At 37.1% G+C, this 22,696-nt stretch overlaps 1 protein-coding gene across 1 annotated transcript; it reads left to right on the forward strand.

Annotated features, from left to right (window-relative positions):
- The first annotated feature begins 4,931 nt into the window (after window positions 1–4,931).
- On the forward strand, window positions 4,932–14,092 carry LOC140798209 (SWI/SNF complex subunit SWI3A homolog). Its single transcript, XM_073151979.1, has 7 exons — window positions 4,932–5,174; window positions 5,278–5,807; window positions 7,362–7,844; window positions 7,966–8,129; window positions 8,206–8,249; window positions 13,049–13,203; window positions 13,688–14,092. The coding sequence occupies exons 1-7, from the start codon at window positions 5,111–5,113 to the stop codon at window positions 13,886–13,888; spliced, it is 1,641 nt and encodes a 546-aa protein (XP_073008080.1). The 5' UTR covers window positions 4,932–5,110; the 3' UTR covers window positions 13,889–14,092.
- The last annotated feature ends 8,604 nt before the right edge of the window (window positions 14,093–22,696 follow it).

Consider the following 22,696-nt stretch of genomic DNA (forward strand, 5'->3'; position numbering starts at 1 on the left):
AAAGCATGTGGGCCATTCAAACGGATGGACATTGTTTGAATGCCCGTGCACTGCTGATAACACGTTCCGTAGGCCGTTCGAAGTGGTGGATGACGTACGAACGCCCATCCACTATTATGAACAAGTACCACAAACTGTTCCAACGGGTGGACGGCATTTGAACGTCAACATTGATGCATCGATGATAACACATTTAAATGCTTTTCGAACACTGACCACTTCCAAATTCTCGGTTATTTAAACGTCTGAAATTGTTCAAATGGCCCGACATCATTCGAACGCCAGCAATCTACAATGAATGTCGTTAACTTGTTTAAGTAGTTTTCTTGATTTTGAATCAATTTCAACATAAAACTCGATCAACTACTTTTCAAACTAAATTAGTATATTTCCAAAACTAAATCATTACTATGTTAGCATTGAATGTCATATTTAATTCTTCATTGCCTTGCTATATGATGTTCAAATGCTTGAAAACAACCAAATAACATGTTTTAGAAAAATAAAGATCATCATGATACACTTAGTTAGGGTATTTTCTTATTACATTAGTTGTTTATTTTTATTAAAATAATTTTTTTGTAAGTCGCATTCGAACGCGGTTGGGGGTGCGTTCGAACGCATATGTGAACGCCTACATCACGTTTGCAATACAGAGAACGTCTTTTATGCGTTCAAATGTGATCAGAGGGATTGCACTAGGATTAGGGTTAATTATTGTTATTAGGGCTTTTGGCTAGCCTCTATAAGGTGTGGATGGCAGCCAAATTCATTATGCTATTGGATTATTTATTTTTTGCCTCCTATCTTCTCTCTATTCTCTCTCCCACCTCCCTCTTCACCAACCTTCCACATCTACCGTTGGCGAGGTCTCTCCTAACTTCTAATCTTCCTCGACTGTCGATTCCTCCCTCTTCTTTGGGATCTCGACCACTTCTTCCCCTTCATCTATATTTCTTAAACAACACCACTCATCCACCCTCATCTCCATTATCATCCATAACCCTAACATCCACTCAACTCGTCACCACCACCATCATTCACACTAAATCATATTTTCGTCCCAATTGCAGTTCGAATATGCAAAGGGCGTAAATACGAATGTAAATCAAGGAGTTATGGATCGATTCCACTAGTTTCGTAATTTTCTGACTACGCGAGAATATTTAGAGAATATTTTCCCTCGGTTGCGTAGACTGCTTCCTACAATAAATTTAAATCATAAGAGAATTGTTCAGTAACCTATTAGAGCCTATCAGAGCCTATTAGTGGTATCAGAGCCTATCAGTTGGTATCGTAGAACCCATCAATTTGATATCACAGCCAGGCAAACCTCAGACCTCCATTAATGGTGGAAACAAAGAAGATGACATTAATAAGGAGACCAATGGAGAGCACATCGATAAGGAAAGACTCAATCCATAAAAACCCTAACCATGAGGCCGATTCCTTTGGAGCGACCACGCGAGGACCGAGTCAACCAACGTCCATGGGTGTAAACATGGGCTTGGCGAATGAACTTAGGGGTATGTTTCAAACATTGCTGCATAGAGTTGACGCAATGTAGAATGATCATAATGCTTTAAAGGAATATGTCATGAACCAATTGACTTTATCATCTCCTCGACGAAGATTGGTGCCTCAAGAAGGACCAGCGATGGGACTACATCGAACCAATACCCCACAGGTTTAGGTGCGACATGTGAGTGTCAATGATCATCTTTTACTTATGCCTACACATCATCCCCCACCTCTGTTAGAAAACCCAAGACTGGCGATGGTGGAACCCGAGAGGTGTGCGGCACCAGTGCGCTTCGTCGATGAGGAGGATTGGCACTTTGATGATGAAGTTGATCCCTTCGGAGATGGTGATGGACGTGCTCGAGGATTTAGAGAAGGAGATCAATATGCACAAAGGTTTAAACCTGAATCAAGAATCTTTCGCGAACCCGACAATGCTATTTGGGGGAGAACCATATGCTTGGACTTTCCAAAATTCTAAGGCGGTGATTCAATAGATTGGGTGTTTCAAGTTGAACAATACTTTGATTGTCAAGGGACAACGGAGGACACAAAGGTCTAGATGGCAAGCTTTCACCTCCAAGGAATGACATTGCATTGGTATCGATCGATTATTCGTGGTGGAGGATTTACCGGTTGGGCTAACTTTTGTAAGAGGATTACACGTAGATTTGGGATAGCGACATATGAAGATTTTGCTGCCACATTAAGCAAGATGGTTCAGAGGACGACTGTATTAGAGTACCAAGCAGAATTTGAAAGCGTAAATAGTCGTTGTGAGCCACCTTGGCCCGAACCGACATTAATAAGCACATTCATTTCAGGGCGACGAGAGGAGATATAGGCGGATGTTCGTGCTCTATGTCTTATCACTCTTGAGGAGGCCTTTGATAACGCCGTGAGGATGGAGCAAAAGTATAAGGCTCTCAAGATGGCAGCGAAAATAAGTTGGGGCAACCGAGATGGGCAATTTGCACCTAGAATACCGGTTGGAAATTCTACGGGTTCAAAGACAATGGCTGCTAGTACTAGATCACGACCACCTTTGAGACCTTTTTTAGATGTTAGAGAAGGAACAAGACTTCCTATTCGAACTCACATCTGCCCAAGTGGAGGAGCAAAAAGCGAAGGGTCTTTGCGTTCGATGTGATGAACGTTTCACCCCCGATCATTGGTGTTCCAAACCAATCGGGAGTGTGATACTTATCGATTGTCTCGAGGAGAATGATGAGGTTGTGGGTGATGGAGAGTGTTCAGATGAGGTCCATGAGGAGGCCGTTGAGGAGGGTGCGGAGAAAGATATCCAAGTTGAAATATCGATGCATTCATATTCAGGTACTTCCGCGTCGAGGACATTGTGGGTAGATGGACTCGTTAGAAAGCATTGTGTGCATGTCCTCATCGATTTGTGGAGTACACCCAACTTTCTAGATGGGAGGTTCGTGAGGAGATTGGGCTTGGATGCAGAACCGACCACAGGGTTTGACGTTGCTATTGGAGACGGCACGAAGCTTAAGGCGGAGAGCTTGTGTCATCGGGTTGGTATACGGGTGTAAGGACACAACATAATTGTGGACTTGTATCCATTGGCGCTGCGAGGAGGGGACATTGTCCTTGGCACTCAGTGGTTACAAAGCTTGGGACTCGTCATTTTTGATTTCCGAAGCATGTGGATGAAATTTAAGTAAGGAAACAAAGATGTGCGGCTTGATGGCGTTTAGTCTTCGCCGATTCCAGCGATGTAGCCGATAGTGGAGCTGCCATGTGTGAGTGATTTGGCCTATCTTCTTCAGTTATGACCAACAGGAGATGAGCCTCAAATGAGTCTAGACACTACCATTGAGTTGTCTAATTTATTAGACAAATTTGCTGGATTGTTTGAGGAACCAAAGGAGTTGCCACCAAAGCGAACGACGGACCATCGCATAGAGATTGTACCTGGGGCTGCACCGGCAAACGTGAGGCCATATCGGTATCCACATGTGCAAAAAGAAATTATTTCCAAGATGGTAGCTGGGATATTGGAGCAATGTCTCATTCAACTAAGTCATAGCTCATGTTCATCACCCGTGCTATTGGTACGAAAGAAGGACGAGACATGACATTTTTGTGTCGACTATCGGGCACTAAACACTATTACCGTCAAGGACTACTATCCCATTCCGGTTATAGAGGAGCTACTGTACAAGTTTGTAGGGGCGACTATATTCAGCAAGCTTGACTTGAGGGACGGGTATCATCAAATTAGAGTTCACCCGACGGATATGCATAAAATTGTATTTTAGACTTTGAACGATTATTACGAGTTCCAGGTGATACCCTTTGGTCTTACAAATGCTCCAGCTTCTTTCCAAGGCCTTATGAATATCGAAACATAGATGTATTAATAAAACCATATTTTAATATCAAATTAGGGGTATTCTATTTTTTAAATATAAGAAAATATTTTATGTGTTGTTGAGTCAAAATTAACTCAGGATATTTTGAGACATTAAAAAATAAAATATAGGAGTAAAATGATTAAAATACATATAATATAGTGTACAAATAACAAAAACAAAGTTACGATCTATTTAATAAAATTGCTTGCCATTTTAGACACGTCGTGGAGACTAAATTTTGGGTGCTCTATATTTCTATTAAATGCAAGGGTGGAAATAAATAAGATACATAGAAGATAGTATTGAATTCATATCTGAATTCATATTTAGGGTTTGAATATAAATTCAGATATGTATATTGGACAATTAGTAAATTTTAAAACTATATTCTAACTGAAAAAATACAAATAATTTTTGATTAAATGATGGGATCTTAAAATAATACATATCAAATTTTAAATAAATTATGACCTTTCTTTTGGAGATAATATAAAATACTAAAAGTTTCAAAAAAAAATTTATTGCATGGCAAATTCATATAAGGTTAACAAAATTAATTTCTAGAAACAATATAGAACACATCATCAACGATATTAATATTCACCATCTAAATAAGCAAACTAAAAATTATAAACTAATTAAAAATATAAGGGAGTAAACAGATACAAAATATCTATATCTATATCCAAAAAATCATACTTGACTCATGTCCATATCCAGACTTTTTTTTTAAAAAAACCTACTGAATTTTTTTTCTAAAATCCTACCGATATTCAACCGTATCTAAGTTGGGTAAGAATTTTTTATCCAACTCCGATCTGAATCAGCTCAAATAGCGGTCGGGTCAGAGTTAATTCGACCCGTTTTCACCCCTAAATTCTTATGGCAAATTCATAAGTATGAACATGAAAATAATGGATTCTAGAAGGGCATATATACAAAAGTTCCTAAATGTATGGCACGTGCGTCTCACGTTTTTTATTCAGTGGTTAATCTTAAAGGAGTACCGCCAGGCCTCTCTCATCTTCCCATCTCAGACACCGTTTAAGTTCCATAATCAACTAGACTTCGAGCCAAGATCGTACTAATCGAACGGCCAAGATTACTTCTTCAACCCAGATCCCCCTTTTCATCCGTTCGATCTCCAAGCCCTCCTCCCGTGCTCCTCCTCTTACCTCTTCCCGCCCGTGAGAAGAAGCACTAGAGAGATGAATCCTCACAGCGAGGAAGACGACCTCGCCCGCGACCTCTACACCATTCCCATCTCTTCCAGTTACTCCCCTCTCCCCTTCTCCTCAGTATCTCTCTCCTAGGTTTAGGGTTGCGATTAGGGTTAGGGTTTTCTGACCTCTCGTCTTCTTTCCTCTTATACCAGGCTGGTTCCAATGGGACGAGATCCACGAGACGGAGAAGAAATCCGTCCCGGAGTTTTTCGAGGGCTGTTCCATCACCCGGAGCCCGAGGGTCTACAAGGAGTACCGCGATTTTGTCATCAACAAGTACCGGGAGGACCCTTCCAGGCGGCTAACCTTCACCGAGATCCGAAAGGGTTTGATTGGAGACGTTTGCTTGCTCCGGAAGCTCTTCCAATTCTTGGAGAAGTGGGGTTTGATTAATTTTGGAGTGGCGGATGGGGCTGAAACAACGATGGCGACGGCGGAGGTGGCTGGGCCTAAAGTTGTTGTAGAGGAAGGCGCGCCGGCAGGAGTGCAGGTGGTGATGCCGGCTATATCTGCGGAGAGGAAATCGGTGGTGGCGAAGGGTTCTATGGGAGGAGAGAATGGGTTTAGGCTGCCGCCATTGACGTCATACTCAGACGTGTTTGGAGAGTGGCTTACCCGGAAGACCCAGTTGTGTGGATTCTGTGGGGAGCAATGTGGTGCGCCGCACGTTGAAACTTTGGAGGTAAAAAAGTTCCATCTTTCAGTTAGTCTTTCATTTTCTTTAAAGGAAGATGAAAAAATAGATAATAGTAAGGTTTTGGCTTCTTATATTTCACCTTTTAAGAAGTGCATGTCTGGGATAATGGCTTATCGAAGATTTTGTGGAGGTTATGCTGATCAATAACTAGCGAGATATGTGTTTTGTCCTTCCATAAAAACATCAAAGCCAGAGTTCAATCATATTTGACAAAGTTGTGCAATAGCAGGGCTTATTTGTGAACCATATAGCCCATGCTAGCTTGACTACAGTTTCACAAGTTGCACAAAAAATGAATATATACAGCCGATGGTAAACAATTTTGTCTTTGTCATCTAAAAGTTTTTTAAAAAATTTCTGCAAATTTTGTTCAACTTTAGAAAATAATAGGTAATAAGTAAAGAATGGATTTGAATCATATCTCAGCTCGATGGAGAAAATTGGGAATGGTAGTTTGCTATTGAAATTAGTTGTTACAATCACCAGTTCACACTCATAACAAGAAGGTAGAAGATAAAGCTTAAAGGAAATTGTGTGAGTTAGTTAGGCAGCTACAGTTGATAGTTACAAACCCTATCTAATGCCAAGCAGTTGCCAATTTCCACTTGACTCCACAAAAGATGAAAGAGTTGATAGTTTTCACTTTATATCATTTTCTCATTGAAGTTTCATGTCATTATTGATGTTGTAAATTGCCTGATGTCATAAATGAGATGAACTTAAACCAAGAAACATGTATGTTCATGTGTGCACACACACACACAGATACTGATGTGTCTATTGGCATGTATGTGCACACGTCTATTTATCTATTTTTATATACTTATAGATTGGGCCATTGTGTGTGATTAAAAAAAGAATATCCTATATATGAAGCATGAAGTAGATGAAAAGACGACTGCGGTACCACATGTAAAATGCATAAAGTCTGGATTTGCATGAATAACCCTGGAGCCTCTTCCAAACTACTAAGTTGAACCATGCTTGTATTCTCTTAAGTTGTTTTCTAGCTGAAATTGAAAATTATATGATTTTTATGGATCTTCTGTTGAGAAGATTAATTAGAAAAAATTAATAGTAATTGTAGCAACTAACAAGAACATGTAAATTTTTAACCCTTCTCTCTTCTACTGCAAAGATAGGAGAGAGGGGATTGTACTCTATGTTCATGGTTGTGTGTGCTTTTGTAGGTGTAGATGTGGGTGCATCTCATTTTCTTTCGTTTATTGATGTGTTTATTACTGATTTTGTTTCACTTAACATGATTTATTGATGGTCTAAAGGTATTAGTAATTCACATCATGATTCTTGTTATCTATACTCTTGACATCATGCTCGCTCATAGAAGGATTTAAGTAGTAAAAGTTGATAAACAAAACAATTTAGAATGCAAAACCTTATGGCTTGCATTGTTTTCACATTATAACCATCACTGTCCCTTACAACATAGGGCATTCACATGCTTATGAGAGCAAATTGTTGAATGTTGATTATTGTTATATTTACATGTTATACTTATTTTCTATAATGGGTCTGCAGGATGGACTTGTTGTATGTTCAAAGTGCTCCAAAAATAAGAATGATGAGGAAGAAGGAACAGTAGAGGACCTAAGAGATAACAAGGACAGTTCTAACAACAACGCTGCTGGTGCTTGGACAGATGCAGAGACCCTTCTTCTTTTAGAAGCTGTCTTAAAGCATGGAGATGACTGGGATCTTATCGCTCAGCATGTGCGTACTAAGAGTAAATCTGATTGTATTGCACGGCTTATACAACTACCTTTTGGTGAACATATGTTGGGCACCATAAATGGCAAATATGATAGTAGAATCTCGGTAACCAAAACAGATGATGTTAGGAAAAACCAACATTCCTTAATCAAGTTGTCAAAGGAGGCAACTACTGATTGCACACAAACTGATGACAAGGAGAATGTTAAAGAGGAGGTTACTCAAGAACGTCCTTCAAAGAGAAGATGCTTGCCTTCTTCCATAGATGCTACAGGCTCATTGATGGAAGAGGTTAGTTTTTTTTTTTTTTTGGCTTGTTGAGTTGCAATAGTTGCAAACAGGATTATTACATGGTAATACATTCAAAGACCCTATAGGTTAGAGAACAGAAGCCTGATGTTGTGTATCTTAGGTAGCTTTATTGTCTATGGTGGCTGGCCCACATGTTGCTGTTACAGCAGCAGATGCAGCTGTTACAGCATTGTGCAATGAAAACAAACATGCAAGGAAAGCCTTTGAGATCAACGAGTATGAAATTATGAATAAGTCATTTTCTTCCAATGCTGAACAACAGAGGTTAGTATTCTTCACTGGCATTGGTTATTTGTGTGGGTTTCAATGCTATGTGCTTATTATATTCTTGTTCCTTCAGTGACAACAATGTTGGAGATCAGGACATGGTTCATGAAAAAGCAGGTATTGGAATCTCCCTATTTAGATAATGAATTGCTTTTTTAGGGTTCATGAACCTTTATAAGTTGCTTTGATCTCTTGTCCTTTTTAAGAGTAATTGCATTATAGGGACTACATTGAAGATCACATATTCTAGTTTAGCTTTAAAAAGCCATAATACTGTATGGGTATATTGGCCAAGGAAGGACCCATTTAAATACTCTAATTTTGGGATTGAGGGTTGAGATTTTGGAATACCCCTCAGCCCACAGTATAGATACTGAATATTGTTGGGATTTTAAGTTTTTAACCTTTCTTCAAATTATTTGTTGGCCAGTATTTCTATGAATATCTAAGAAAAGGTATATAGAGATATTAGGCTGATAGGCTCATTCTTAATCTTTTTCCAGTAGCATTTTCTGTAACAGTTGTAATACTCTGTTACTATTGACCTAGGAGTGATACATTTAAATACTCTATTTTCTGGGATGAATGATCTGGCATGCCCCTGACCAACACTTCTGACATCCAATTAATTGGTCGAAAGGATAGGAAGAGACAACAATTGCTAAAGAATTTTTTCACTATATTCCCATTTAGTATGCCACCCTCTTGCCATTTTGGTCCTTATGGGAGCTTTAGGGACTAGGGCCATGAAATGGATGAATGGAGACCAATATGTTGTCAAAATATATTATAATCTTAATATAGGTGAATTCTAAATTTCTAGGTTCCACTGAGGTAAATCAAGATTCTTGTCTTTGCAGATTGTATTATATCTCCTACTAACACTTTATTATGGATTTTAAAATATTTTCTATGGTAAGATTTCTGTGTTAAAGTCATATTATAGATAATATTGGTTGGAAAAAGTTTCATTTTGGCTTTTGTGAGCTTTCAAATAGTTCTTTCTAGGGAAGTCCTGGAGTTGGTCGAGTAAAATAAGGTTTTGATGCTTCATTAGTTATTGCTTCTTCCTCCTGTCCCATTTTTTACTGTTTGGTTTAATATATTGATCAGAAATATGTCTTGCTGGTTTCTAATTTGAATAACATTTATCCTTTTTTTAAATCTCTTTCCACATCCTCTATATGTCTGAATTCGTTCAAACTATTCCCATGTCTGATTTAATTCATACATTTTCATTTTATGAACTCTGAGGCACTTGGGTTTACATTAGATTTAGTATCAGAATGCCTAAATGCTTTTGTCCCTTCGATATATATATTGGTAGAAGAAACAAAATCAGTATTTTCTCTACTGCGCACCATTGGCATAAAAGAGCCTTTTTATGTTTTTTTTCAAAACCCTCTCCTCTTTTCTTCCTTTAAATGAGATGCTTTACTATTAGATTTCTCATGCATTTGTCTTCCTTTATCTGCATTTGATGCATGCTTTGAGTTGTATGACCCTAATCTCAAGCTAAGAATGTGAATTACTCTACTAGCTAGCTCTTCTTGGCCCAAGTATTCTTTTCTTATTTTGCTTTGGCCAGGAAGTCTGAAGCAATTTTTAGAGAATTTTCATCTAGTTAATAGCTGGCTGTAAGTTCTGCTGATTCTTTTGGATTCTTCTCATCCTTGAGTTGTACACGAGTCAAGACAACCCCATATTTCGTTTAATTCTTACTGAGTTTATTTCATTTGATTTTTATGAATGAATTCCTTTTTCTGTTTCTTTCCTTTCTTTTTTCTGAGTTTCTGTGTGTGTGATCGCCTGTGTTCTGTGGAATTAGTGCTATCTGTGTTGCCCGTAATAAAAAGCATTGAAGCTAGTGAAAGAGTTCTAGTGTGAACTTATCACCTTTAGCACTTTTTACATTAAATCAACTAATCTTATGCAGTGATTGAAGGATTTGATTATTCTAAGTTTCTGCTATAGAATCATAGACAATTCTTTATGTATAGGATGAAAGTAGAAGATAGTTTCATATGGTGATAATATTAAATCTCCTATATAGTATTCTTATATCTTTTTTCTGTGTACTTCTCTTGTGCTGGTTTACATGATGGTTCTTCTACACTGAATTGTGCTTCTGTGGACATCCATCTATTTCTTTCATGTGAGCATGGATGAATGCTTATGTACTGGCAAGTGGCAAATGCATTACTCAACAGGCTTCTAAGTATCATGAGATCATAATGCTTCACGATTTTGCTACTGTAGATTTATGGGCAGTCTGTTTTCATGAATCTAGAAAAAGAAGCTAGTTCCAACTTTCATATACTTAATTTCAGCAGTGGAACCTCTTCGATTCGTTTAAACTCAGTAGATATACTTAATTTATTCAGTGGAAATCTGAGACCTTTAAACTTGGATAGATGATGAAAAGAAGAGAAATGTACTAGGAAGCCAATAGGACATATGTCACCTTTGCAAGGTTAGAATTTGAACTCCAAGCTTTGGTATGTCTATTCCTCCAAAACTTTGTTTTATTCCTCAGTATCAGACAGCCAGTACCTGCTCCACAAAATGTACATTTTAGACAATTATTGGATAATTTTATGATCTAATTACATTACTCAAGTTCCTTGTTCTTTAATTTTGTTCAAAAGTTTGTGAATCAGTTCATAGAAAATTCACTTTTGATAGTTGGTTGACTTCTTTAGGGCCTTCAAGGACTTGTGAACCAATACTACATTTTCAGGACAAAGATAGTTGACATTGATTTTCATTTCAACAAAATTTTCTTGGGTTATCCATTGTAGGATGACTATGTGATCAATCATGCTGTATGAATCAAAATATTGGCCATCTAGGAAGCAACAAATGAGGTGGATGAATGAGGTTATTGGAAGATTACAATATGAAATGATTGTGTTCCTCATATTTTAAGTGCCACTGACATAGGTTGCTTGATATCATTAGATAGTTTGGACATATCCAATAGAGACAATATGGTATACTATTATCAGTTATGATTTTACATAAGTAGTTGTCTTAGGAGGAAGTAGGATTGGAAGACCAAGACTGATGTCAAAGGATGTGTTGAATTAACCATATACCCATCTTTTTATTGCCGTCATTGCGTATAGTTTTTCCTAGAGGTTTTTCTGCTTGAAAAGGTTTTGTGGTGCTTTTGGTTTCTATTTAGATAAAATTTTTTTTTATGACAGATCGGAAAACATGTAGTCTTCACCCTAGCACCATTTTCCATTGCAACCTTTTTTAATAGTGAAATTAGTGAAGCTCACATTGATTTTTGATAATGTCATGAGAGGTCAAAGCGGCGGGGGTTAGATCACACACAAATTTAAGGCTAGTGAGGGAGCCATTTTTGTGGAACCAGCATCATGGACACTTCAGTTTACATTAAATGAATTGGACATATGATTGAATCTAATTCATAAATAATCATTCAGATGAAAGCAGATGATAGTTTTTCTTATTAACAAAGCTTAAAAATGTGTCACAGTGGGGCTCCTATCCACCAATGAGGGGGGAGGACAAGATACCCTTATTTATTGAGAGTCTGTTTGCATGATTTATAAACCATGACAGGAAGGTTCATAGTAAGAAACCTTGCCATCACTCAAAGTGGTGACCTTGTTAACAAGGTTAGAAAGTTAAAATAATTTATATACTAGGGTTAATTGCACTTTACTCCCCTGTGGTTTAGCCCAATTGTACGAAATTCTCCTGCACTTTTAACTTAAGTATTTAACCTTCTTGTGATCTGGGCTAAAATGCAACTATTATTTTTTTTCATTATATTTAACTAAATCACAGAGGAAATTTGAAAATCCTCATCAAAGACAAAGTTGTAGAGGATTCAAAAAAATTTTACAACACTTCTAAAATAATATTTATCAAATTTCAGATGATAAAAATATGATAAATATACTAAATATATATATCTTTTTATCATATTTTTGTCATATGAAATCTGATCGATATTATTTTAGATGCATTAATTCTCTATAATTGTATCTCTCATGCCACATTTGACTTTGGATTTGGTCATACCCTCTCAACTACTTTTGTTAACATATAGATGTTTGTTTGTTAACATGTAGATATTTGCTTGTTGTGGCCATTCTCTTCTAAATGCTACCGTAATGCTTGGCAATAAGGATGACATGCTACCCAGCATTTTGCATGTTAGGTGGCATATTCCATGCCAACAAGGGGACAATGTTGTCATTGGCAGCTATTGTTTCTATCTCAGATAGGGAAGAAGAGATTAGGTTGGATTTGTGTCTAATTCAGCTCATATATGACTCAAAACCTTTTTAAACTTATGTTAGAAGTGTTTTAGAGTGTGGGTTTAAGTGTTAAACTACATTAAGTACACAAGCATGTTTTGCTTGAAACCTGCTTTATTTAATATGACCTGTGAGGGGTAGGGTTTCGATAAAAGTATTGTTGGGCACATCTGCTGTGTTACAATAGTCATTTCAGGAAACTTTTGCAGCTTTTACTGTAAAAGAAAATACTTATTTGGACAGAATAATGCCTAACTGATATCCATCAGATATTTACCCATATGTCCAGTTCTGACCATCCTTCATTATTTCAATTATATCTTTTTATCCGGACCTCAGATTCACATGAAATCAAAGCCAAAAGATTCCTAACTCATGAGACTATTACTAATAAAAATATTAAAATTTTCTTACAAATAGACTGATCCAGATTTGGTTCGTAATTTATTGTGCCTTGCGACAAGTGTAGGTATAATTAGCAATCAAAGAGGATGATTAGTGTTCAGTACTCACCCTTGATCACCAGTTTGGTTCTCAGTATTGCCATTTCTTGGTCACCTCTTTGTTGTGTTTATAGATCCTTAATCTAATCGTACGTTCATCTCATTGATCTACCAGAGAAGAAGCCAGAGAAGAATTTTGGTGCCACAGCATATCGAATCAGGGCTGCCATTGGAACAGCCTTGGGGGCAGCAGCGGCTCGTGCCAAGCTGCTAGCAGACCATGAAGAGAGGGAAATGGAACTCCTGATGGCATCCATTATTGAAGCACAGGTTTTCTTTCTTTTTCTTTTTTTCCAACTTATTAATGTTGGAGCAGAATTGATTCCGTGACAACAGATTAACATTTATTTCTTGAATTAGTTGCCTAAAATTAGTTCATGTATAAAAAATGTCAACTCTATTCTGGGCATGGAAAGAACTAGAGAAGTGATTTCTTGAATTATTTGCCTAAAATTAGTTCATGTATCAAAAATATCAACTCTATTCTTGCCATGGAAAGAACTAGAGAAGTGATTCTTGAGATCATAGATCTATCCTGTTCATCGAGTCCATGTTTTTTCTCACCCTTGCTTCAAATGTTTCTATTTCTTTCTCTGTATTCCATGTTCTTTGGCATACCTATCAGTGAACAAGCATTTGATATTTTAAAATTAGAGCTTGAGAAAGTTGACCCATTATCTTGGTATTTGGAAACCTGCTGCTTTTGTTGCAATGGAAAAGGTAACACATTTCTTTGTTCTGTCTTCTAAAACAGTTGAGAAAGATCCGATATAAGATCAAGCATTTTGAGGAGCTGGAGTTTATTATGGAGGAAGAGTACACCATATTACAGCAACTTAAGGAGTCCATTCTTGAGGAATGGGTCACCGTCCTCCAACAGGCATTTCAAGCTGGAATTCCAAGATGGCGGGATCATGTGTTGCCAAAGTTGCCGGTAAACAAAATTACACTGTAGGGGTATTTAGAGCTCTGATCTTTGCTTTTCATTTCCATGAAATTTAAGAGGCTAGGTTCCTATGTGTATTCAGCTGTAGTGTTAAGATGCTATCTGTTCCTTTTGTCCATATTATTGGATATTTTGTATACCAGTGTATCATCTTTGTATCATCAATACGTATTGGCATTCATCAATCTAAATGTTGGGTATTTGTTTCCCTTATACATTTGTTCTGAAGGGTTCTAACCTCACACTTTGGCTATTCTTTTCTTTATTTTGTGAGAAAGCTTTTGTCCTTTCAGGATTGTGGAAAAAATGGTCGATCCAGTAATGGCCATGTCGGCAAATAAGTTTCCGATTTGTGGAATAAATGGTCTATCCAGTAATGACCATGCCGGCAAACAAGCTTCCGAATTGTGGAATAAATGGTCTATCCAGTAATGACCATGCCGGCAAACAAGCTTCCGAATTGTGGAATAAATGGTCTATCCAGTAATGACCATGCCGGCAAACAAGCTTCTCGCTTCTGTTACGATGTTTTAGACATGATTTTTGGCATTCATTATTATCCACTAGTGATACATTCTAAGTCAGGTCCATGCTTTAAGAAGTTAAGTTTACTTGTGGAATAAAGCTAAGGTTAGACTAAGTATTCTAATTTTTAACACAAAAAGAGTTAATACTAGTATAAATTATTTTATTGTTTAATTGAATATTAGTGTAAAGAGTAATAATTATATTTGATGTGATATAAAATTGATATTAAAATATTAGAGAATAGTGAATTTGTATTGGAGCCGGTGATTTTTTATACCAAATGACAATTAATTTAATAATTATATTTGATGTGACATAAAATTGATATTAAAATATTAGAGAATGGTGAATTTGTATTGGGGCTAGTGATTTTTTACCAAATTAATATTAATTTAATAATTATATTTGATGTGATATAAAATTAATATTAAAATATGTGGTAGTGTAGATATATATGTTCGTAGTGCGTATGTAGTGCGTGGCAATGTGGATATATAGCTATGTCGAGTGTGAAAATGCGGACATCAGATATATATAACCATGTGGTGCGAATATGTAACTATGCAGTGCGTGGGAATGCAGATTTATGTTCTTTGTATTGCATTGTAGTACTGATTTATAGTGTATTTATATGACATAACTATTTTTTTTTTTAAATGAGAAAATCTCAATTGTAGTTGAGATAATGTATAATTAAGTGATGTCTAATATAAGAGTAATATAGTAATTATGGGTTATTATTAAATTATTTTTTAAAAGTTGCATAGAATAAGATATGAGAGAATAATAAATTAATATACTAGAACAAACTAAGTTGTTGTTTAGTTAGTACATCATAATAAGAGGGCTTATTTTAGAATAAGGTAGTTCATAAGTGAATGGTCCATATATTAAGAAGTTGTTTAAGACAACCTAGTAATAGGCTAACACTTGGGTTCCCTATTTTGAGGATCCCCAATCTTGACTTATGACCGATCCCCAATTTTGATTTGAGAGTTGAGACAGATAACTCCCAAGATTAGGCCTAGGCCTTTGACAACCTAGATGTCAAGGCTTGTAGATTGATCTATGTTTGATCACCAGCATGTTACATTACAGATTGTTTGAACATCTACTAAATAGTAGATTGGTTCAGATTAGGAGATGACAAACGGGTTAGGTTCTAATTAGGTAAAGGTTATGCTAAAATGGTTTGAATGTTTACCAAATTCATATATGCCCTTTTGAACTAAGAAACAAATTCATACGTATGGATCTTTAAATGAAAAAACTTTTTGAATTAGGAGGTGTATGAGGTAAAAAAAAAAGTTTAGAGAGTGTATGCAGACGATGATAGTTTAAAATGTCTAAATAGTCCCTTATTATAATCTATTCGAAGAGAGATATTGTAACACCCAGAAAATTTTAAAAAAAAATTCCCGACGCAACGCGTGCGTCCCAGCCTGCCACCCCCGTCCTTCTCCTCTCTTTCTTCTTCTTCTTCTTCTTCTTCTTCTTCTTCTTCTTCTTCTTCTTCTTCTTCTCGCCATGCATACCACCCAGCCACTCTCCCCTATTTCCCCCTCCACCCCCACCATCTCTCTCAACCTCTCCTTCTCTCGTGTTGCCGACGCCGGAGCCAACGAAGACAGCCGCAGACCCCCTTGATAAGCCCCTACTCCCCGTTAAATTCCACTAAATCGACCCCTCACCCTCGTAGTCATCAGAGTCTTGATACAATTCAAACTTCACCGATGTCGTCTCGAGCATGGATACACTTTAGGGATGTCTTTGTTTCTTGTTTTAGTGTTTAATTCTAAAAAACTAAGTTTTCTGTATGTCGCGTTCGAACGCGGATGGAGTGCGTTCGAACGCGCTTGTGAACGTCTGCATTAGGTTCGCACATCTAGAGAGTGTGAGATGTGCGTTCGAATGCCACGTTCGAACGTGCCTGCGAATGCCTACATCGCATTCGCACATACAGAGAACACAAAATGTGCATTCGAACGCAGTCGGCAAAATCTACTATTTTAGGGTTAATAATTGTCATTTTTGAATTGTTTGGTTAGCCTCTAAGATGGCAACCATGGAATCATTATTGAATTAATTGAGTTTTTCCTTTGTCTCCTTCGTCTTCTTCTCTCTCGTTCCCTCATTCCCCGGCATCACCGCTTCTAGCCTCCCTCGACCGGCCAATCACCCTAGACCCTTAGGGGCGGCCCACTTTTTCCCCTTCTTCCAATCTATCCATCACTTTGCCTTAACCCTTCCATCACCCATAACTCTTCCACCACCACTTATTCACCAGTACCACGTCGCTAACGCCGGTCCACCAACCTCCACCATCACCAAGGATTTCGTGCCTCTATCCACAAATCCTAAGACAGACTCCCTAACATCCGTCCATTAATCGGACGAAATCTCGAGATCTTAACATTCGATTTTCTGAAACTTAATTTGTTGGAAAGCTCTTTTCCTAGGCTACAACATATCAAAATCTAACATCGACAGCGGTATCTTTCGGTATCTATTTCCAAAGTTCAATGTCAAATCCTGTTCAAATATAAAAATCAGAATAGATCGAGCCTTGGCCAAAAGGAGAGATCGTATCAAGTCCTCGGCGGTTGACAACTTTGCATCTAGCCGCCAGTCCGAGAACTCCGGTGGAGGAGGGGAGTTCTTTAGATGGGCTTCAGGCCCTTAGTGAAGGAGGGGGGGACCTCCATGGTTGTCGACCATGGAGCGCGCCTCGCCGCCCCGTTGGCCACCCCGGCCACAGGGTGAGCTACTCCCGCTCCCCCGTAGGCGGGGAGGACGGACAGCGACTCCACCTTGGCTCGAGCTATGCCCTGCCACCGTCGAGTCGAGCCCTCCTCCTCCTCTTTCCCTTCCCCTTCCCTCCGGTTAACCACCCACCCCGGGTGAGGGTCGCGAGCTGCCAGCCTCGAGGGTGGGTTGCCGACGATATGGGCCACCAATAGCGTCAAGCCCTTTTCCTTCCCCTCTGTCTCCTTCCATTAGAAGGAGATGGTGAGGGAGGGTAGGGGTTAAACAACCCCCACCCACATCCCTTGGTGGGGCTGCGGTCGAGCCACAGCCCATGAGCTATTCCACTCTTGCCTATTGGGTTGGGCTCGAGCTCAACCCAACACCCCACCTATGTACTAACCTAGGCCCAATGGGGTTATTTGGACCCGATAAGCCCCATTTTCCTATTCCTAACCACTCTCCTAAAAAATAAATTCTTATCACCTAAATAGTGTGAATTTTAGGATGACATTGAACTCACCCAAGGGGACCCTTGACTCATGTGATATGCCTAAACATAAATTCTCTAATAAGGTAATTAATTCTATTAATTTACTAACCTTATATATAGCTTTACTTGCGTGAATTGATATGATCGACAATGCGCAAGAAGAATTTTGGGATTCCGGAGGAGCCGGCTAGTTGAGGGGAACTAAAGTACTGTGGAGACCCCTAGATGAGTAGAGTTTATATAAGTCTAAAATAATATAGTTGCTACTACTATACTTTTCCTAATGTTATAAGAACGATAGTGTTAGCGCATGCATTTAGTATAAGTATTATATATCCCAGTCTGTATGGTTGTTGATAATATACTTTTCATAATATTATAGGAATGCTAGTATTAACACATGCATTTAGTGTACCATGATATATCTTGACATGTGCAATTATTAATAGTATATTCGTCAGGATGTTATGAGAATGTTAATGTTAGCATAGGTATTAGTGTAACTATGATCTACATGTATCCTAGTATGAGACACTCTTACATAAGTATTTGTAGTGAACATAAACTATGACATGACTTATACATCCACAGATACTGCACCACTTTTATATATCATTGGTAGTCATGTTCTAACTAGGCGGTGCCCCTACTCGCTCAGCTTGGAGTTAAGAGTAGAGTGTATCGTATATGACTTATATTATTAGCGACCTACACGTGAGGTCTGTAGCTTGAGTGGCATTTAGGTAATTACACTACATGGTCAGAACTAGATTATAATGATAGTAAGAACATGATTGTGAGTGGAGATATATCTCTAGCGATACCCGATGACGCAGGATTATGGCGTCCACTAATGAGCTGAGGGCTCTTGATTATTCCGCTAAGGGCGGTGATGATTTAGAGATAGTGAGATATGGGATCCTTACTCTAATGACCATAGACAATCGGTCACATGTAGTGTCACCATGTATGTTTGGGTGACATTACCGCTAGATGTGTATATATCCGTCCTCGATGTATGAGATGATGAATGGTTATGTGATGGATGATTTTTGAAGAATATCTACATTATGTGGTAAATAGCTCGGTGAGCTATGATAAAACATGATTAATGCCTTGGTGAGCATGTAATGACTAAACCTCCTTGACTTGCGTGAATGTGAGGAAAACTACTCTTTAACTTTAAGCATAACATGTAAATGTTATGATTGAGATTGTATGAATAAGAGATTGTATCAAGCTTTATACTTATGTAGACTTATCCTGATATGATTAGGAGTTGGCATATTTTAGGATAGTGACATGTAGTCTTTATCGATTGCATTAATTTAGTAACTCATTATAAGTCATTTAAATAAATTTGTTCTATTGCTAGCAATTATAGGCATACATTGGGATATGCACCTGTGATTTTATTGTTATAGATTGTATGGATTCTACTCGCTAGTATGTGTGCTCACCACCTCTTGGTGACATCATTTTAGAGCTAAGAAAAGCAGGTACGGGTAGTGAGAAGTAGCTGTCTTTACTTCATTTAGGGTTATTTCTATTAGTTGTATTGAGCCCCTACGAGGGTGTTATGATTGAAGTTGTATTTTGAACATTGGAGTTGTATTTTGGATGTGTATCTTTGAAGGCTTGTTGTGGCATGTGGAATTTATATCCAGACTCATATTTACTTGAGATCATTTATGGTATGAACTTATATTTCTATGTGCATTGTGGAAACATATTACTGACAGGTCACGTGATGCATCGCGTGGAAGGATTTACCCACGCGGTATACACTTGTATTTGAAGATTTGGGTGTTTCAGATATGCTATTAGGAAGTCGGCGTCTAGAAGAAGGGCAGTTTCTTTATAACTCTAAGAAGGAGATTCTTTGAGGAGGTTCACGTTTTTGTTCTTAATACCGTGAAAATTTGTGTCTCACTATTCTTTAATCCGAGCTCAAAGGAATGTGAATATAAGGAGAAGGCTTGCAATTTAGTTTATTACTAAGCTGTAGAGTTTCAACATGAAGTGAGGGAGTCAAAGTTTGGTTGAATCATTCAAACTGACTTAAATAAGAATAGCCTTAGATGCACAGATATGATTTTAGTGTCCAGCCTGATAGGAGAGTTGTCCATGGTAGTGAAGTTAAGGACCTCTGTGGATGAGGAAGGGAAGAGGAGTCCCAATCAGTTGACATTATGAAATGGTATAGTTTTAAGAGAGTGGGTGAGGATCGATTGTTGGACCACGTGAAGTGTTTTCCCTTTAGTGGAATGACAATCAGATCATTAGATCTGAGAAAGGAGTTGAATAGATCATAGTTCATCGGGTAGGTACAAGCGGTTTTACAATCAAGTGGTGATCGGATTAAGTTGAACTCCCCCACAGATGCACCAGGGCATGCCATCTTCTAATGTGAATAGCTCAACTTAATTCAGAAGAGCTTTTTTTTAAGAGCATCGAATGAAGAGTCATATACGTTTGTAATTAAGTGATTAAAGTTCAAGATCTTGTCATGGATGAGGATGGACAAGAAGAAGCAACTTCTACTGATAAACCTCCAGAAAAATAGATGAACACTACCTAATAATGAAAGAGTTTTTAACATGTTAGTCCATTCTATAGCTATTAGGAATTGACAACTAATTAACATCTTTTGCTCCTTTTTTGCTAGTAGATTTATCTTCTCAATGTTATTAGAGAAATAGCTTCCATCCATCAATGTTAGAATATGATAATGTTCCAAGATTTGTGTTGTTGAAAGTGGAAGTTATGCTTGAAAGTGAAGCCTTTTGACTTTTGTAGATGTATTGAAAGTCTTTGACATATATTCACTAGATTTTTGTGGTCCTTTACTATTCTCAGTTGCCATTTCAAAATTTCACCATTTAAATTGCTTATCTGATTGGTTTTTGCCTCTGAAAGTGTTACTGACATTTTAAGGTATATTATATATATTCAGAAAACACTATGACACATCTCTAATTCAATCTCAAAGGATTAATAACAGCTGAGCGTTGATAATATTTTCTTTGCTAAAACACCTAAAGAAATAGCATTTTGTTCTTAGGAAGTTAGACTTGATTGCAAGCAGATGTTGCTAATTTTATTTCATCATTCATTTATCTATTGTGAGATGGTCATATTTTTCCATAATGTACGAAATCATTAAATGTTCAAAGAGAGAGAGAGCCATCAGGTACACTTAGTTTTCAGTACTATTGTTGTAAGTTAAAAGATCTACCAGATAGTGTTAGTACTCTTGAATAAAAATCTGAGAGAAAGAAGCTGAACAGTAACATACAAGAAACAGATGAAGAAATTGGTCATTACATATAAAGAATTCAATTTTCTCGATGGTGGAGTTTGATACAACATTTTGTATTTTCTGCAACCATTGACTCTAGCTACAGAAGCATGCGTCAACATATTTCCCTATTAATTCAATAAATATGTAATAGGAAATATTTACTCACTCAAAGGCAGCAGATCCAAACTGCATTTTTGTCACAAACTTAGTGTGAGCACTATGATAGTGAATTTCCTTTTTTTTCTTTTTTCTAGTTTACTATATTTACTTGCGTTGAGTATCTTTTCTTTGCCCTTGCGACAAAATAACTACAGTTGTGGAGCTCCCAAGATCCATGTACAAAAGTAAGTATAAAACATTTATGTTATCAAAGCTCATGCATAATGCTGACTATGACTACTCTTGATGCTTAGTTATTTAGCATAAAATTCTTAGCCCATGTGTTGTGAGATTCTTAAGAGAACCATAGTTTCACTATTATTCCGCTAACGCATGGCAATATGGCATATAACACCATAGACTAATACGTTATGTTGTCTCTATCTACATGATTGCATTTTAAACACGAGTTAGAGTACTCAATCATTCTATGATTTGTATACGTTTTTAGAGTTAACTAAAGCAATCACTTGAAATCTTTATGATACTAGAATCCTTATACCCTTGATATACTCTTTTCATGTGGACAATGTTTAACTCTTATATTATGTTTTCCTAAAATGTTACTGCAATCTATTGAATGACAACTTACTGTATAGATTAATTGTCTTCGGAGATATAGTACTCAACCGTATTTGGTTTGAGTAAGTCCTCAATGTGACTAGCTAACCCCATTTTTTAGTTACGATTTAAATAGTTTGAACTAGGCTAAGAAAATATGATATTTAGGTGTCAACTAAGCTACACACTATTGGACTTGCGAACTTGCATATTGCTTATTGTTTGCTTTTCTTTCAAGATTGAAGGCCTATAATTCAATTGTTAGCTTACAAGCCCGCAACTATACTATAATGTAAAGTCACTCGTTAAAGGTTGTAGGCTTATAAGCTAGCAAGCTTACATTCCGTAATAATACTATAATGTCACTATTTTTTTTTCAACTACAAGCCCGCTATAATCACGATTATTTTTTATTTTTTATATAGTTATATTTTAGAAGTCAATATTTTACTTTATTACAAAAGAAGTAAAAGTAAGCTATTGCGAGTTTACAATTATTTAGAGACTTGGAAGCATGCAAGTCTGTAATTACATTATAAATTATTGTGAAATTAGTAGTTTTAAATTTTCTTTTTTGAGGGAAATTAGAAATATGAGAGAATTTGAAGTAGGAATTACATTACTATTTTGATGTTATATGATAAGAAATATTTTTTTATAAATATTTAATGTGTGTTACGTAAGTAGTATCAAAATATTATTATTAAGGAAAATTTTTATATAACACCCTACTTTTAATAAAATTACAGTTTACACCTTATATTTTCACTATTTGTAAATCGAGCCTTATGATTTAGCGAATATGTACATAAAACACCCTATATTTTCTACACAAATTTGCAACACTGAATAGTTGGTGGACAACCATGGGGTAGTGGATGACTTGTCCTCCCAATCAATGTTTTTTGCTTGAGCTTCGATCTCTTTCGTTAACGTAAAAGTCAAGGAGCTCGATGATTGGGATTGCCCCCTATATGATCTTCTCTTCCTGCAAGAACCATAGGTCAATCGTCACCATTGCCATTAA

Source organism: Typha latifolia, chromosome 11 (genome assembly GCF_019914945.1).
Source record: "Typha latifolia isolate L0001 chromosome 11, TyphaL0001v2, whole genome shotgun sequence".
Lineage (NCBI taxonomy): Eukaryota > Viridiplantae > Streptophyta > Magnoliopsida > Poales > Typhaceae > Typha > Typha latifolia.

Excerpts from the sequence above, each read along its gene's own strand:
- LOC140798209 (XM_073151979.1), top strand. The coding sequence starts at position 5,111 with ATGAATCCTCACAGCGAGGAAGACGACCTCGCCCGCGACCTCTACACC. Across the intron at positions 8,130-8,205 it reads TCCAATGCTGAACAACAGAG|TGACAACAATGTTGGAGATC; the intron begins GTTAGTATTCTT and ends TTGTTCCTTCAG. Across the intron at positions 8,250-13,048 it reads CATGGTTCATGAAAAAGCAG|AGAAGAAGCCAGAGAAGAAT; the intron begins GTATTGGAATCT and ends TTGATCTACCAG.